Source organism: Orbicella faveolata, unplaced genomic scaffold, assembly GCF_042242905.1.
Source record: "Orbicella faveolata isolate gen_17 unplaced genomic scaffold, um_ofav_v1 contig_1, whole genome shotgun sequence".
NCBI lineage: Eukaryota > Metazoa > Cnidaria > Anthozoa > Scleractinia > Merulinidae > Orbicella > Orbicella faveolata.
This window is the reverse complement of record NW_028301536.1, coordinates 20,046,785-20,064,448: the sequence shown is the minus strand read 5'-3', so window position 1 is coordinate 20,064,448 and position 17,664 is coordinate 20,046,785. Positions and strand designations below refer to the sequence as shown.

The following is a 17,664-nucleotide window of genomic DNA, read 5'->3' as shown; positions in this document are numbered from 1 at the left end:
AAAGAAGTCTTATCTCAACTTCAACGGACTCCATTAATTTCGTAGAAAAAACAAGTCCTAGCGGACGCTATACTTTTTTCAATGGACGTACCGAGCCTCTATACGAACATACCACAAAAGGAGGGAATCAAAACAGTATACAGAGCATAGGAAACATTCTACGTTAACAAAACTCCTATCCCACCACCACTACTGGAAGAATTCCTGAGGTTAATTCTACAAGGAAACTAATTCCAGTTCACTGAAAAAAAAACTGCCTCCAAATACATGGCAAGCCATGGGCACAAAGATGGCAGTAGCATTTGCTAACATCTTCATGAGTAAGGTAGAAACAGAAATCCTAAGCCAAAGTGCATTTCAACCGCTCATATTGAAACAACATAATTTCACTCTATAAACACTATAAACAGAGGAGGAATAGCACAGTTCATTGAACGCCGGGCAAATAACCTCCACCCAACAATAAAATTTACGGCTGAAGTATCTGAAACAAAAACGACCTTCCTGGATACTAACATTTCTAAAGTCAAAAGATTAATAAAAAGACTCTGTTCTTGATGTGCGTACACACTTCAAGCCTACTGAGACGTTTCAATATATCCACTTCACTTCAACCCACCTACCGAGAGTAAAAAAGGTTTCATCAAAGGAGATGCTCCAAGACTTCTCAGAACAAACTCTTCGACGAAAATATTTCAAGAGAAAATCAATATCTTCACTGATCACACCGTATTGAAAGAGGCTAGCGAGAGAATCTTATTCTGACAACCCTCTCTGAAGCCGGAAATTTGAAATGAGGAAAGTAGCCCTCCAACCAAAACAGAAAAGGGAAAACAAACGAATTTTGTCTTTTGTCACGCAATATCAACTATCAGTGTCAAACCTTTAAACAAATCCTCACGAAAAAATGGCATTTAATAGGACAACAACCATTACTCGGCGAAATCTACAGGAATCCGTTCCTTCGATGTTTCATGCAAAAAGGTTGTTTGCTCAAAGATATACTCGTCTAAAACAGGCGCCTGGGAGTCACGGTGCAGGACTGCCAACCCCATTTCTATTGATGCAAGACCTCGAATCAGTCATCTTCCAAATTGAATGCGAGAGTTTTGATTCAAACGGTCACAAACAAAATAATAATATTATTTATTGATGGTATAAAAGATTGTCATGCTAGAAAAAGGATTAGATAACTTAAATATTTAGTCACGACTCGATGAACTCAGTGAACTCCTTTTTTTGAGACAACCTTGCTTTATTGAATAAAAGAGCACAGCTTGTATGTAAACGACTTAGATTTCCTGGACTACAGGCAGGGATGGGCTGTCTACGACTTGTAAGAATTCTTTTTTGGCTGCCCAACGCGTGCATGATTTTTTTTTCTCAGCGTCAGTCATGCATGAATTTTTTTCTTTGCTTGGGAGCCGCAGGAAATTTTTTTTTAAAATCTCCAACCCAACCCTCCCTCAAAAGTCAAATGGTTTGCCCCTTAGCTTTGAGTGCTCATAGCTCAAAAGTGAATCCGGTGACGCAAAGTTGGTAGTAGTTTAAGAAACACCTCAAATTTTCCAAAAACTAAAGCAACTTTGAGCTTCCTCCAACAATAATTTTTTAATCTCGGCACTGAAAAACAGTTTATTCCGTTGCTATGGTAACCTTATAAGCCTTGAACATTGGACATTTGTTTTTCACCAATATTACAGTATCAATTGAAAGAGAGTGGACCAGAATGGTACGTGGTAGCACTGATACATCAAAGATAAGCGCTAAAAATGCTGGAAACCGTTGTGTCATTACCTTATACAAGAGAGGATAATGACTGCCTGGGGTTTACTAAAGAAGTTTACAATTTACATACTTTATTTATTTAAAAACACGGTAAAATCTTGAGTGAGACATTAACTACACTGCTTTACTGCACAAGAGTGCCGTTTCTGGTCGAGTCAAGCTCGTTGCCTTGTAAGCGAGCTGATTTTTATAGAACAAAGAAAAAAATGTCGGTAAAAGAGTGCATGCTATAGCCAATTTTCTTTATCCTCTTCGTTAACCCTACAGCAGCCCTTTACCCCGGAGCTCAAGCTTCCATTAGGGATTTGTCACTCCTTATTCTATTTCAGACCAACAAATATTACGCGGATTTTTTGCCTGATCTCGAGTTTTCATTTCCACTTTGTCTAAAAATCATTTATTAAGATTTCTCAGGAGCCTCTTACTCACTCATTGGTTCTTGATTGATTTCGCATTAAAAAAGGCTGTTAAAGCCGAAATGTTTTTTGAGGAGCTCGTGCTATCACAGCTAACCGTGATAGAGCCCTGTCGTACAGTTCGGCTCTGATACAAATGAAATCTCGGATGGGGTGCACACTAGTTTTTGTCCAATTTGCTTTCGCATAGTTTCCAGGTAGTTCTTCATTGTGAATTTATATTCAAAAAGATTACGAAAGAAGAACAGGATGTCCATTATTTTTCTGCTTTGAAAGTTATTTCCGATCAGCGAATTTGCCTTCGTAATAAGCAACAACGTGCTACAGTCACGGTCACGTAGTGCCACGTGCCTTGCGTTACTCGCCATTCTTTATGTCTGATACCGGATTGGTCAAAGAGAGGATAAATATTTTTAATAGAGACAAAAGCTGTTTAGTTAAAGCATTGTCACAGACAATAGCGACGGCCGATTTGGTTGGTCAAGGACGACGTCATTGTAAATATATTAGATTCTGCATTCTCCTCATAATTCCCTCGGGAGGTTAATCACTACATATTCTGCTGTCCTTTGGGAGTTGAACATTTCACAAACTCTTCACGACAACAAAGAAACCCACGACTTGTGACCGCGACCCGCGTTGAAGCCAAAAGACCGGCAAACCAGCGAATGTAGAGTCAAATCGACTTTCACTCCGACAGCAAAAGAGAACTCGACGCGCTCTCGAGTGAAAATATTTGTCGAACTCGGCACTGCAACGCAAGACAAATTTTGGCCGTTGTCAACTAACTTTTACATCCATGCAAGAACATAGCGTTACTTCACCGCTAAAAGAAGAAAGCGTTGGCTGGATGCAGCCAGCTACCATGGACAGCAATCAAGTGGCCAGGTTGGGCGCATTTAGATATGAGTGCGCAGCGATTTCCTCCTAGATAGCGTCGTATGCACAAGCCACGTGATTTTCACATTCTCGAATACCTTGTCAAATACACTTGTATTTTTTTTACAGTTCACGGAAAAACTTTACGATACTTTTTTTTTTTTACCCTGCTCTTTCTGTTTCCCAGCGGATGTAGCTTGGCCAGAGCACATTTTGAGAAGCAGCCTCCGTCAAATCTCCGGAAAAGCAACTTTTTCCACTTCGTCTTGGCATTCTATGATCGCACAGGGCAAGCTGTCGAGATCGAGCGCGCAGTTTTTACGGGATTCATCGAACACCTGCCGGTAGGTTTTTCTAAATATTTTCCTGGTTAATGTAATAAACAACTGTTGGTTTAAACTTCCCTGTCCAGATGTAAGTATTTCGATTCGGTTTTCTTTCCTGCAGGATCAGAAAAATGTCCGAAACGGCGCTTCGTACAGACTTCAACTTCTCTACAGCAATGGTGAGTTTGTCCTGTTCACTTGCCCATGTGTGTGTACATTTGACGGTCGATGAAGTGTGTATGAGTAAGCTCGTTATCAAATTAAGAGGGACCCCAGTGGGAATATGAAATTCACTTGCGGAAAATAACCGTCGACAGGGGAAAAGTGATCCGAGGTCTATAGAGACACATTTTGGTTCCGGTGTCTAACCAGGTTTCATCACGTTAACCCCAACTGGCCGTCTAACGGAATGTGACCATTCTCAGTGCCTTAGAGTATTTACTCAAGTTGCCTAGGGAGTTGCTTCTTTACACAAACTGTACAAATTGTTTGCTCGGGCTTGAAAGATCAGTTTCAATATTGGTGATAAATGAATAAGGACAAAAACTAACATTCGTCATAGACGGTTGGAAAAATAGAAGTTCTGAAAGAAGCAAATTGTGGTCTTCTGCGTCGAAATTAACAATTCGCGCGCGCGGTGCAAACTAGAAAACGTAGAACCTTGTATTTACAGGCTTCTAAAGTTTTATTACTGTACTCGTCCTCTAGGAATTCGAAGTGAGCAAGACATCTTCATTCGGCTTGTTAACTCGACGACGAAGCAGGTATAAAGCTTATAAACAGTATCTTTTTTTTCTTGCGTTGGTGCTTGAAAAAAGAAATTACCATAATTTTCTTCCATCACTTGAAGAGTAATTAACATTCTTTTCCAGTTACACTAATGAGTTTTATGATCCTGGCAAATTTAACGCTGACAATAGAGATCTTGAAAGTTCAATTACCTATTGACCTAAAAACCAAGATTTACGATCAGATTGTTACTGTGTGTATAAATGGAGTGATGTCGATATTTGGTAAATCATTAGTAAATTTTAAATATTCTTTAGTTGCAAATATTTGTCAAAAAAAGTTCTCAATAAGCTTAATTATTGTTCTCATATAATGGTTTCGGTTTGAGCAAAAACAAATTGTTGGGAAAATTTTAGAACCCCTAGTTTTCTGGTTTGTCTTTGATTAAAAAGTTAACTAATTTTACAAGTAAAGTTGGAAAGAAAACAAGACGTTCATATTTTGCTTTAATATAAAACTTACACAGAACCGTTTTGTTTACTTCAGCCTATTGTGTATGAGGGCCAAGACAAAAACCCTGAAATGTGTCGTGTTCTCATGACCCATGAAGTAATGTGCAGGTAAAGTTTTGTTTCATAATGATAAATCAATATTAGGAAATTTTCTACAGTTGTGATTAGTTGTGGAGGGTCTTTGGAATATACTATGTTTCGTCATTAACCAAAAATGCCTGAGCATGGTGTTGAATACTAATATTGTAATCTTTTGTCTTCTCCTGATTACAGCCGATGCTGTGAAAAGAAATCATGTGGTAACAAAAATGAGACTCCATCGGACCCTGTTGTGGTAGACAGGTACATAAAATGTAACATTGTGATATAGTAAGATATGTTCCCATGTGGTGTTTTGGGTCCAAAAACTTCCCAAAGGGAAAAGTATACCATGTAATATGTCTTGCTAAAGGAATGCATTTTATTCTGCCATTGTTTGCCTTGTGAATGCAAGAGATTACATTGAGAGGTGTAAAGTATGCTTTAATTGTTCCTTGCTTTTGTTTATCTGAACAATACCTATGCAAAACGGGATTTTTGAGAGGAATATATTCTGGACACTATTAAAAAAAAGTGATAATGCCATTTCTAAAGTTTTAATACTTACTTTGTGCTATAAGTTTTAAAAATTGCCTGACCAATAATACGGTCAAACTTATTCTCCTAAATAAAGTATCGTAGAGAAAATTCTTCTAATATATTTATTCAGTTGAACTGTTAGTTATTAGTTCACCATAAAGCTTGATAACCTTTGTAGATTTACATCTAAAAAGAAATGCCAAAGTTAATTTGAGTTTTTGTCACTGTAGAGACAATCAGGTGTTGTTTTCATTTCAATTACAGATAGTATAAATAGTCGCCTTGAAAAAAAAATGTTTACCTGTTTCCATGGAAATAGTGTTCAATTAATTATCTTGCCATGAGTTTGTTCGCATTTTGTTGAGAGTAGTAAATAGTTGACAAATTGTTATTGATAAGAGTTAGTGTTGTGTTATTTTATCTTGATGCTGCTCAGAAAAATCACTCAGTTAGTTTAAATTAGTTTGAAAGAAGTAAGCTTGGTGGCTTGTTAGCAGACCCCACCCATAAATCTAGCGAGAAATTTAGGTTTCAGGGCAGTAATTGAAATAGAAGTTAAATTAAGTTACTTAAACTTAAAAAAACTTTTGGGTGTATCTATGCACAATATTTAACATTGTTAATATCTTAAAAAGGAAACAGTACATTTCCTTTTTATTACAATAGCGTGCATTCCTGGTACATACCATGCATAAATCTAGTCACATTCAGCCAAATTGTTTGTACCCCACTCATTTCTTTGTTCTAGAGGAGTAGATCAAACGTGAAACATACTTCTTCTTAAGAGATAATAATATTATTTATGAGTATTTGTGACTTTCATATTACTAATAAAAGAAACTTCAGATTAAAAGCAAATGTTCCAGGGTTAATCTGATGTTCTCAGTGCTGTTACAAACCTGTTTACAAGTTCAGTAACAATTTTTCAACTGTGCATGCCAGACCTTTTTCTTTATTCTTCTCACATGTACACGATGGATGATTTATAGTACTGTAAAGAGAAAAGAGACATTAATCAGAAGCGTCAAATACTTTTCTATTACTTTGCAGATTCTTTTTGAAATTCTTTCTCAAGTGCAATCAAAATTGTCTGAAAAATGCGGGAAATCCAAGGGATATGAGACGATTTCAGGTAAAACATTTATTTCATAAGTCAGTAGTGTATTAATTTATTAGTAATTATTGTTAATTTATTACTATAATTTTAGTATTTAAGATGGATTCCGCTCAAAGTTCGAGCAATAAGTGCAAAAAGTATTACTAAAAATCTGCTCACAGCACAGTAACTTTTTCAATACTATTTAAAACACCTCACTGTGGTTCATTCTCTGGGTGACCCTGTAATTTAATCCCCGAGCATTCTCTAGAAATTTAATGTCAAACCTCGTAAGAATGCTTAATGTGTGTGTAACATATGGATAAAATATGGATAACTTTGAGTTCAATTTTCTCTTGCGGGGTCAGCTTTGGACCTTAAGTCTCGATAAGATCTTCCTACCTTTATTCAAAATATTACCATCCTATGAGGTTTTTTTGGTAACTTTATTTTTGCCATCATTGCTCAAATGTTCAGTGGAAATCATCTTAGTTAAAACCTTTCTTCATTGGCAGTGCAACTTTCTTCTTGCTAACTGCACATGTATTTGAATGTATCCGTAGTATTTTATTTTTCTTCCCCATCTACTCTTTCCTGCTCTTGTTTTCACCTTGGTTTCTCTTACTTTTATAATCAGAAACTTTACAGGAGGTGAGAGAGGAGAGGAATGTTTTGCAATAGATAAACTACCACAAGTTGGGAGCCACTAAGGAAAGGGTGGCAACAAAATGTAAAAGGTATAGGAGGTGGGAGGGGGGGTCTTACGCACAACAGAGCACAAAGAAGATAGGTGAGGTGAGGATAGGAGGTGGGAAGTTCAGATGCAATCCCCTCCCCCAGAATGTTAAAAAAGAGACCTAACTTCATATTATAATTTGGCCATGGCATGACTGTATGGAAAAAAAAAAATTGCTGCAGAAAATTTTACCTCTTTCTTTGTGCAAAGGTCTGTTGGCTTTTCAGGGAATAGGCATCCCTTGGGACAGACGGTTGGGACCAGGAGAGTTACTGTTAAGTACATGTAAATGAGAAGTGGGAGGCTTACAGAGCATTTATGGCACAACACTTAACATTTTTTTCTTATTTTGACTTTCTTAGCTAATTTTTCTTTTTTATTTCTTTGCAGGTACATGTTTCCTCCTCACCTGATCCTGTTGCTGGAATGTTGGCGTGCTCTGATAACATGTTTGTGCATAACAATTCCAAACATGGAAGAAAAAGCCGCAAAGTAGAATCAGCCTATGGCGAGTCTCTTCTTATTATTTTTAAAATAAAAGCTGTTCATTCAGTTCCTATATCCCCTTGTACCAAGTCTCACTCAAACTCTGGCTCATTGTCAGATCTTATTCCAGTTTTGGTAGCATGAAGCAACCAGGACTATCACTACTTCCCCAGGATGGAATGTCCAACACCACGACATACCTCAGTATCACATTCTTATCATGTGGCCCTAGCTACTAGGTAACAGTTGCTGGGTAATATCAGTGGGAGAGGTACTCCCTATAATGGTATGGGTGATATTAGGGGGGGGGGGGGGCACTACCTATAATGGCCTATATAGGAAGGCTCCGCCCGAAAGGGCTACCTTTTTCAGGTTTCCAGTATATAAAAGGGCAGAGATTTCACAAGTTGAGGTAAATGAAAACGTAGGGAAATCTGTCAATTAGTTACTTTAAAGGACCTTTAATTAAAATATTTGAACAGATGCACCTTATTGCTGTATCATTTCCTTTATTAGGTGCTACATATAAATATTAATATTTCCTTTTTTGGCGATTTATTCCAATACGGGCCATTTATGAAAGTATGTGAAAGAGGTACCTTTTTTCAGTCAAAATGGTATACAAAAGGATATTAAGGGGTTGGACCTTGGCAGAACCTCCCCATGTAAAACTTTGTAGAGTACTTCCCCAGGGGGATATATACCTATCCATATATGACATAGCTCAGGGTTCAGAGGGGCATTATGAAATGGACATCAATTGGATTTCAACTGTAGCATGATCCATCCGTCAGTCATTTGAAGTTTGACAGATGGTAATCCAAATTCTCCGAAGCGTGTGCATCGAAGTGTGTTCACACCTAGACATAATCAATAGTAATGGCTTCTATTCTACAACAAGGAAGACAAAAATTTAAACCTCTTAATGTTTTGTCTTCAGCTTATCCAAGTATCAAGGCTATTTGTCCCAATGAGGGATGGACAACAGGTGGAACTAATGTTGTGGTGATTGGAGATAACTTTTTTGATGGTCTGCAAGTCGTGTTTGGTTCACTGATTGTTTGGAGTGAGGTAATGATCAATTTATCAATCATTTGATTACAAAGTAAGCCATTTATTATTTATATTAATTTTATACTCCAAGATTTGCAATGATGTATAAGCTCACCAAGTTGGAGTGGTGTACAGCCCCATTTGCCTTGCGCTAGTTTTAGATTCTGGGAAATAGACAAAATGGGCAATAGTGCTCCAAATCTTTAAAAAAGGCTCTAAACAACTTGGTGTTTTTGTGACCTTTTTGAGATAAAAACATTTTTCTTTAAATAAACATTTTTTATGCTAAAACAAATTACAAAAGATGGTTGTTCTTGGTTTTTTATTGACTTTGTTAATTGGCTCTGGGCCTTGCCCCTTGCCAACTATCAGCCAGCTACAAGCCAATTGGATCCCTGTTGCTGGGCCACCATGCAAAAATATACTTTAATTTACAATTTATCAGTTGTCTCTTGGAAAATATCTATTCTTGATCTTTACGTTCCCCCTCTTACTAAGACGTCAGGACTGGTTAACATATTTATTTAATGATTTTTTTCCTGCCATTATTTGCAGTTTATTACCCCCAATGCTATCCGTGTCCAAGCCCCACCCAGACCCATCCCAGGTATGGTGGAGGTAACACTGATGTATAGAAATAAACAGTACTGCAAGACTGCTCCTGGAAGATTCATTTATTCTGGTAAGCCACTGGAAAATGTGTAAAAATTTAAACAGGTTTCTAGAGTAAGCCACCAAATTATTACTTCCTAAGTCTTTTGTATTGTTTTCTATTTCTAGCTGAGTCAGTTAAAATTATTATAAGTCAGATTTTGTTTCAATAATTTTGTCGTGACTTTTACGCAGCACTTTGTGAACCTACCATTGACTATGGTTTCCAAAGATTGACAAAGTTGATTCCACGACACCCTGGTGATCCTGAAAAGTTGCCCAAGGTGAGTTTAAGTGTAAAGTACAAAATTTACATTGCTCTTACATGTGTGCTTTTCATATTGTGCCTTAAATAGTGAAAGATAGACTTTTTCCTCATAGGCTGTTGCAGCCGGTTGTTTGGATGATGAGGAAAATAGAAAATTATTTTTATACAAGATTATACAAGTCAAAACAGTCCATTTCCAGTTTCCTCAATTCATTTTTATTTCTTCATTTCTTTCTATGTCATAGTTACTAATGTTCACAATTGTTTCTTTTCAGGAAATCATATTAAAGAGAGCAGCAGATCTTGCTGAAGCTGTATGCTACAACATTCCTCGCACTCCAACCCAAATTCACGGGTCGCAATATCCACCCCCTGGAGGTCCTCCCCCAACCACTGCTAGCAGTGCTCATTCAATGATGATAGGACAACACTTAACAGCCATATCACCTGATGCAATCACCAATGGAGGAACGTATGTTGCTATTGGTAATCCGGATGCTCCATCTGTTGTTTACGGCAGTGCAAACCCTGGCAGTCAACAGCAGAGAATAGGAAGTTCCACTGCACAGACTGATGTCAACAATAATGAAGTTATTGTTACATCAGGTAAATAGAATGAATAATATAAGTTTTGCAAAAAATTAAATAGCAGTATTAATAATAATTTTAATTTACTCCTTGATTAAACATATAACTGGGAGCAGAGTGAGGTATATTCTTGTGATTCTTAGCTTGTAACCCTCCTAAAACACATGACAATAGGTGTTTAAAGTTAAGTAAATGATAAGCATGTAAAAACGTTTTGTGTACTGCATTTGCAGTTAGAACCTGCAAGAATTAATTGAGAATTGTTTATAAATTAACCCCTATTACTATTATTTAATGTAAGGGCTGGCATTTTTGACATTTTAAATTTACTCAACACTGAAGATAAATGTTAGCTGTTTGTTTGAGCAAGCTTTTGTTGGTTATTGATTGACCATGATGTTTAAATTAAGAGAGAAATGTAACTTGAGCCATGTTTTTGTGCTTTAGGAAGCAGCACACCCACCACACGACATGTAAATATGCTGCCAGGATATCCACATAGTGCTTCTTTGTCAAGTGAAGGACATGTAGCCTCCCCTGCTAACTCTGATGTGCCAGTACCTCTGTCAGCTGCAATTAGCATGACTAGTGCACCCAATGGTATCAATGGTTACTCAGGAGGGCTTCCACCATCAATAACTCTACACAATATGGCTGTTCCTTCATCACCTGGTTTCCTCAATGGTGCCACATGTAAGATATTATTTAAGATCACTGACTCAGGTTTCATTTTACTTTGTGATCAGTTTCTGGATTTTCACTTGTGTTGCCCAGTCTAATCATGTTTTCCTTTTTATAGATATTGTAGTCTTGCCTCATTAGCTAGAGATTATTTTCAATTGGAAAATATTTTTTGTTCTACATTCCATGTTTTTAGTTGCTATTGTTTTAAGGGCTAGGAGCATTGTGTTCTTTTACAAGCCAATAATTAAGAATATTATTTTAAATCTCTGTTTTCCTTGAAATTAAACTTGTGACTAAGATTATATTTACTTCCCCTCCTCTATGGGATGCTAGTTGTGTGTGTGTGTGTGTGTGGGGGGGGGGGGGGGGCTGGGGGGTGGGTGGGTGTTACCCCCCATCACTTAATTTACCAGTACCTGTTTCTACTCCTGGGTGGAAAAATGCACTGAGAGATTAGAATGTCTTTCTAAGAAAATAACATAGTGACCTCGACTCAGCAATGGTTGATCCAAATTCAAGCACGCAGGCCCTTTGGCCACCGTAACTCTCTTGTTTAAATCTATTAGTTAGTTGTTTGTATATTAAACTAATGTAATCTTTACTTTTTGATTGTTGTTGCAGTTGTTCCTCAGTCCCCATCACTGCCTCCGACACCTAACAGTGTACCGCCAAATGGGAATGCAGGGATGTTTGCTTTCCCGCCAAACATGATCCAAGCTGTGAAACAGAAGAGTGCATTCAATCCAGTGATGAGACCACCTGTCGTGTCAGAGGGAGGTTCACCTTCTGTCTCTCATACAAACTCCGCTGCTCTTGTGCCAGGTTAGTTTCTGGTGTACACCCAGTCCTGGGGCAGATAGAGGATTTTAGAGATAGGGGTTTGAGAGGTGGTCCACTGTAGGGGGTCTTAGGGCATCTCCCCACGTAAAGTGTTTAAATCGTGGTCCTTGGAAATGGAATTTCCGGCATGCGTTCTGAAGCCAAGTCAGCATGTTATAATGTCTCATCACGCCTTGTTATCAATCAACAAATTGTCCTGCGATATATGAAGTTTGCCAAAGTTCGTTTTGGCTTTGCCTGCTAAGTATGAAAGCAATATTCCTTGACGACTTCACGGGATACGTGTTGACTATTCGCGAAGTAGAGAAAACTGACGAGTGTTTTGAGATTCTGGTGCAGTGACATTATGTGTTTTGGATGTATTTTCACAGGTATGGTCTCTTCTTCCTTTGGTGGCACCTTTGCAATCCCTGTAAGTGCAGCTGTTCAGCCCAAACCAGCAAACCATGTGGGAGCTGGTAACTCGTAGAGTGCCAGAAAAGAGAGAGAAAGAGAGTTCAGACAACCACTGCAATTAATATGAGAATGACGACGCACTGAGTATGCCTACACAATCACATTGAACGACTGCACAGGAGAGAGGAGACAAATGCTTGGGAAAGCAGACTTCAAGGACTCATCTAGCCTGCGAACGCAGACGTATTTCCGGCTGTCGCTTGTCTCCGCCGAAAATAACGTCTGCGAACCCGAGCCAGGAAACGATTTCTGTGACGTAATCATTTTTGTTTCCCCTTGGCCAATCAGATTCCATGATAGAATGAGACTCGAGTGCTCCTCGCAGCAAATACCTCGCGCAGTAGTTCTGGGGCTACTTGAGCTAAACTGCGATTGGCTTAAAATTCCTACGTCACAGAAATCGTTTCCTGGCTCGGGTTCGCAGACGTTATTTTCGGCGGAGCCAAGCGACAGCCGGAAATACGTCTGCGTCTTACTGGTTCTTATTTAAGTTAAGTACAAGTGGTTTTCACTGATGGACACGAACCAGTTCCAATCTGACAACAACTACACTTTCTATTTATGTAGCGACATAAGTAGTATAGTTCTGGTATGCTGGAGTTCGTTGTCGCTGAATTATCGTTTCAGTAAATTGACGAAAGAGCTTTGAATCATGAAAGTCTTGAAATCTTGAAAAATCTGTAGCCAAAGTTCATGTCGAAATATTCGATAATTTTGTCGCAACGCTGCTTTCTACCATGGATCGAATTTTGAAAGTGATCTATTAAACCCTTCATGGACTGGGGGTCAATAACTGATAAGACTTTCAGGAAAAAAAGCTATTTTGCTTCACAAACTTTAGGCAAAAGAGAATTTGTCTCGTGTTGTACGTAGTTTGGGCAATTGCAATTTATAAGGCTGAACATCTTTTTCCAGTGCAGAAGCAGGAATGGCACATGTAATTTTAATCGCTGCACAGAACGCATTGCGAATGTATCCTTTAGCTTATTTTACCTAGGTTTTGTACAGAAATGCTTAATTTGGGGGTTGGATAAATCTGACTTTTTTTTACCTAGAAAATATATTTTTTGCAGTTTCGTCTCTCCTTGAATGAATTTATAAATAGTCAAAAATGCACAAATTAACGGCGTAATGTTATCCAAGAAGTTAATATATTCTTGTACCATACATATTTTCCAAGTAATATTGAACAGTTGCAAGCATTTTTGTGAAATTAATAAGCAATTTAAATAATGATGGAGTCGTAACTTATTTTTCTATGTAATGGATATGAGCTATTTTGTAATACCTGCAAACTCGAATTTATAATATTACACTTACTGTGAATATTTATTTTTTTTCGTGTACGATGATGTGCAAAAAGAATTTGTTGTAAGTATATGTTATTACATTTAGTAAATATAAGATTTTCAGTCGCTTTGTACGAATCAATGTGTAACATTTAAACCGAATTGCAGTTAGAACGCAACTGCAAGGAAAAATCTAATATATTAGGTTCATTTTAATTCGAATCTAATTGTTTTAGAACTGGTTTCCATTCCAAGCTTTCATACATTGGTTCTTTCGCTTTGTCACGCGATACTCGGGAGTTGCGTGACGGCAGGAAAACTGTCATGAAGAATTAAGGGCGCTCTGCACTACACCTGCGCACTAGACTTCCACTGAAACCTTTTGGCCGCTCATTTAGCTGCAACAAATTGGTAAAGTAAGTTCTATTTATTCTTAAAGATTTTTCAATTGAATCAGATATCTTACGTTAACACTTCCTTATTACAGTAACACTGTACTAAGTACTTCTGTACCATAAAAGGGACGATTTGATTCTGTTAATATATGCAGTGGCTGCACCTGGGCTGCATGCAGTAAGGCCGTGATATCAAATCGTCTCGCACAATTGCACATTCCAGAAAGGTTCCATAGAGAATAAATTCGCTGTAAATGTAGTTTGGTGTGAAACATTTTCTTAAATCCAATGATCTGAAATTAAACACATTTTTCAAGAAATGTGGTGATGTGATTGTGTAGCTGCCATTAATAAACTGAACCTGGAAGATTGTGGAGAGCAAAGGGAAGACTAGAAGGCAGTAGGCATCAGTTGGACAACGTCCATGGATTAGGCGCACTGTAGAATTTGAGGTTGGTTGGGTGCGGTGCTTGCTGTGGCTAAACAGTCCAAATTTGAGATTTATATGGGCCGGGTTGTTCGGAAGCCGGTTAACGCTAGCCTGGGATTAACAGTTAACCACAGTGTAAATTTTTCTTGTATAATTTTTTTTTTCACTGCTTATGTTTTGTCTAGTTTGAGATTATTCAGACTCAAAACAAAAGGCCAAACAATTGAAACAGAAAACCTCACCGCAAAGTTACAAAACTCAAATCAAAATTCTCTCTTATCCTGGGTTAGCTTAATCGGGCTTTGAACAACCCGGCCATGGCCCCGGTCCTGGTAGACGAACTGTGCCTTGTGTAGGGTTATTGAGATCTTGCAACTGACCTTCATCGCTCGTCTCCCTCTTACAAGGGACGTGCGGAATACTGGTTAACCAACCAGTACCTCGCACGTCCCTGCGTCGGAATTCGTGTACCTTTTGTACATATCTTAAAGGCCCCGTCAACACTACGCCGGAGAAATTTGAAAACGTAGGTTTCACTCTGAAAGCGCATCAAATGTTTTCCATCCACACCACGCCGGAGAAATTTGAAAACCCAGCAATCACCGGTCATTTTGGATTTGTATTTAAGAAAAACTCGGGCAGGAATATTAAATGATTTTCGTGGCGAAAAGCTACGTTTGCAAAATGTTTTCTATCCCCACTAAAGCGCAAAGCCAGCGTTTTCAAATTCCTCCAGTTTGAAAAGCGCTTTGGAAAAGCTCCGTTTTCGTGACGGACTAGTGTGGAAGGTAGGCCTAACCGTAGAAATAAAGCTCCGTTTTCAAATTTCTCCGGCGTAGAGTGGACGGGCCTTAAAATGTAGTTTCTAATCGTTTCCCTAAGAGGTCTGTAGGGATAAGATCGTCATTCATCCGGCTTCGGACGTCATCGAGTCCGCGGAGCCGGTGTTGATGAAGCAGCGTATACATGATAGTGACCTGCTTTATTGAGGTTGTTGGCCTTTGTTCTTCACTGTTATCCCGAGGATGCGGGATAACATGTCCAGGTCGTCAGCAGTCAGCAGTTTAGGTCTCACCGCCACAGAGTAGCATGCTGACAATTCCTGCGCTCTACACAGCTTTCTTAGTTAGGGGAGAAAAACTAGTTAGATTAAAAGATCTCCAAGTTTATCAATTTTCTCCAATCCTCCTACAGCCTTTTTTCTCTTGGCCCGGCTAGTAGCGATATAAAGTGTTCCCTATAGACGCAATAAGACGTGCTCTGGACACAAACCATTAATTTTTTGCTAGCATTTTTATTAGTAAAAAACGTCTTCATCTCTTCACGAGTCTTCTTTACGAAAGAAAATTTATCCTCTTCAGTACGCTATAGCTGCTGGTTCAACCGTAGAGTTGAACTTCACCCAAAACGATTTCCTGATCCTCCCCGAAGTGTTGAAACACATAAAAGACGATAGCTAGGTAAGATTTTTAGCATTTTTATTCACTTAACCTAAAGTTGAAAAGAGATTCTTTTTATCGAATGTCAGATTTCGTTAACAAATTAGCCGTGAGTTTACAGTGCAGAGGGGTGATTCGACTGAAAATTCCGCAACTTTTGAAACGGGGGCAGAGACTAAATAAATTTCCTGCAAAGTTTCCGGAAGGTCCAACAATTGATGATTTCCGAAATGCGAATCATTCAACCGAAATTGTGAGTATACCAGGATTAAATTCTCAAAAAAATTTGGGGTTTATCTGCTGTTTTCCGGAAAATGTTGAAGATGTTGGAAAATTAAAGGTCGGCACACACGGGGGGGACTAGTTCCTACGACTAGTCCCTGCAACTAGTCCCCTGAAGAGTTTAAAGGAAGGGACCGGTCGCAGGGACTTCAAAAATTCAAAACTGGTTTGAATTCGTGGGACTAGTCGCAGCCGGACCAAAGATTGGTCCCTGCGACTAGATTGTGAAGCAAAAATTGCCAGTTCACACGATGGGACTTGTCCCCGCGACTTGTTGCAGGAACCAGTCGCAGGGATTAGTCCCCTCGTGTGTACCGACTTTTTATGTCGGGCCGAGGGTCTCTTGTAGGACCGAAAAATCTGAATAAAATCTGCCTGTATAAAAGCGCTAATGTTAGAATTTGGAGCTATCCCTTGAGTAGGCTCGATTTCCGCCGCTTTCTCGAGTCCGGTCTACGTTCCGGGGGAGGAGCGCGGGCTCTTTTCCCAAACAGCGGCTGGTAATCGAGCCTATCCCTTGAGCTATCCCACATCAATGTCACTTGTGAAATTTTCCGCGAAAAAAGAGCCAATCACAAATTTTGACAAGCTCACGTGATTTACATCAATGTCACTTTTTGTGACTGGATACTCTGGAAATAAAAGGAAAAAATAAGCTCAATTTGAGTTAACCCTCACAAGATGAAAACGTCCCTTGCGCTGCTCTGTTAAATTAAAAACATCAAAACATAAATTTTAAGTTGTAAACAAAGTTTTCATTATTGTTTACCGTGAAATGCAAATTAGTGGGTGGAGCGATGGAAAGCCCTTGCAATGCAACGAGCCAATCAGGGAAAGGCATTAGCAGGCGGTCAGCTAAAAGCCAGGCACGATTTGGTGGGGTTTGGTGGGGTGATCAGTCTCCATTCAGCTTTTGACAAACAAGTGAAACACCTCAGAGTTTTGTTTGAGAGAACTCCTCAAAAAATCTTCCTTTTACCTCCTTTGTCAGCATTTTTAACGAAAAAAGGTTCGCAACACTTCAGAGGTTTGAGTAAATTTTAGCAGAGAGGTGCAATAAGGTCAGTTATCTTTGTTTTCATTTGCTTTTTTAGGTTTATGGCTGCTAAACACATGTTCCAACCCTTACTTGATATGCCGAATAAAACTTCACTCTCGCTTAAACTGTTTTACTTATTTCTAACCTGTCATAAAACTATTGATTTTCCATTAATTTAAGTATTATCCTTGTTCACAGGAATTTTCAGCCCTGGCGAAGGGAAGGAATTTAGCCCCAGGAAAGTTCGTTCCAGCACAAAGCACGTGGCATTGAAACACCATGTTGCCAACCTTCGCGTTTCTTCCTCCATCAAAACACGTTCTCAGGGTAAGCCTTGTTCTGTTTATCACTAACAGTAGACAAACCGGGCAGGTTTTGGTTTTATTTTCATTCAGTGTTTCGTAAAATTGATCAAGACGTTCCTAAAAGGAGTGTAAGGGTTCATACAGAAATGTCGACGGCGTCTTTACCAAAACGACCTCTTAGAGAAGTTTAGAAACTATAAAGTGTATTTTCCCAACGCGTTTGACTGCGAAGCTCAGTCAGTCAATCCTCTCTAAAGTTCTTTTTGCCTTTATTATTCCGTTTTTCTCGGAATTAAATTCTACCCAAAGTCAGCGAAACGCTGCACATCAAATTTTGGCGGGGAAAGGTTTGAAACAAT

General features: G+C 38.7%; 1 protein-coding gene across 1 annotated transcript; it reads left to right on the top strand.

Moving 5' to 3' along the window:
• Positions 1–2,717: 2,717 nt before the first annotated feature.
• LOC110048640 (transcription factor coe2-like) lies at positions 2,718–14,130 on the top strand. The gene is made up of 15 exons (XM_020754415.2): positions 2,718–3,092; positions 3,271–3,427; positions 3,531–3,588; positions 4,118–4,173; positions 4,685–4,758; positions 4,924–4,992; positions 6,319–6,400; positions 7,491–7,608; positions 8,527–8,657; positions 9,195–9,321; positions 9,486–9,574; positions 9,834–10,164; positions 10,594–10,839; positions 11,452–11,652; positions 12,042–14,130. Exons 1-15 carry the CDS (start codon positions 3,004–3,006, stop codon positions 12,137–12,139), a joined length of 1,926 nt encoding a protein of 641 aa, XP_020610074.1. The 5' UTR covers positions 2,718–3,003; the 3' UTR covers positions 12,140–14,130.
• Positions 14,131–17,664: the final 3,534 nt, after the last annotated feature.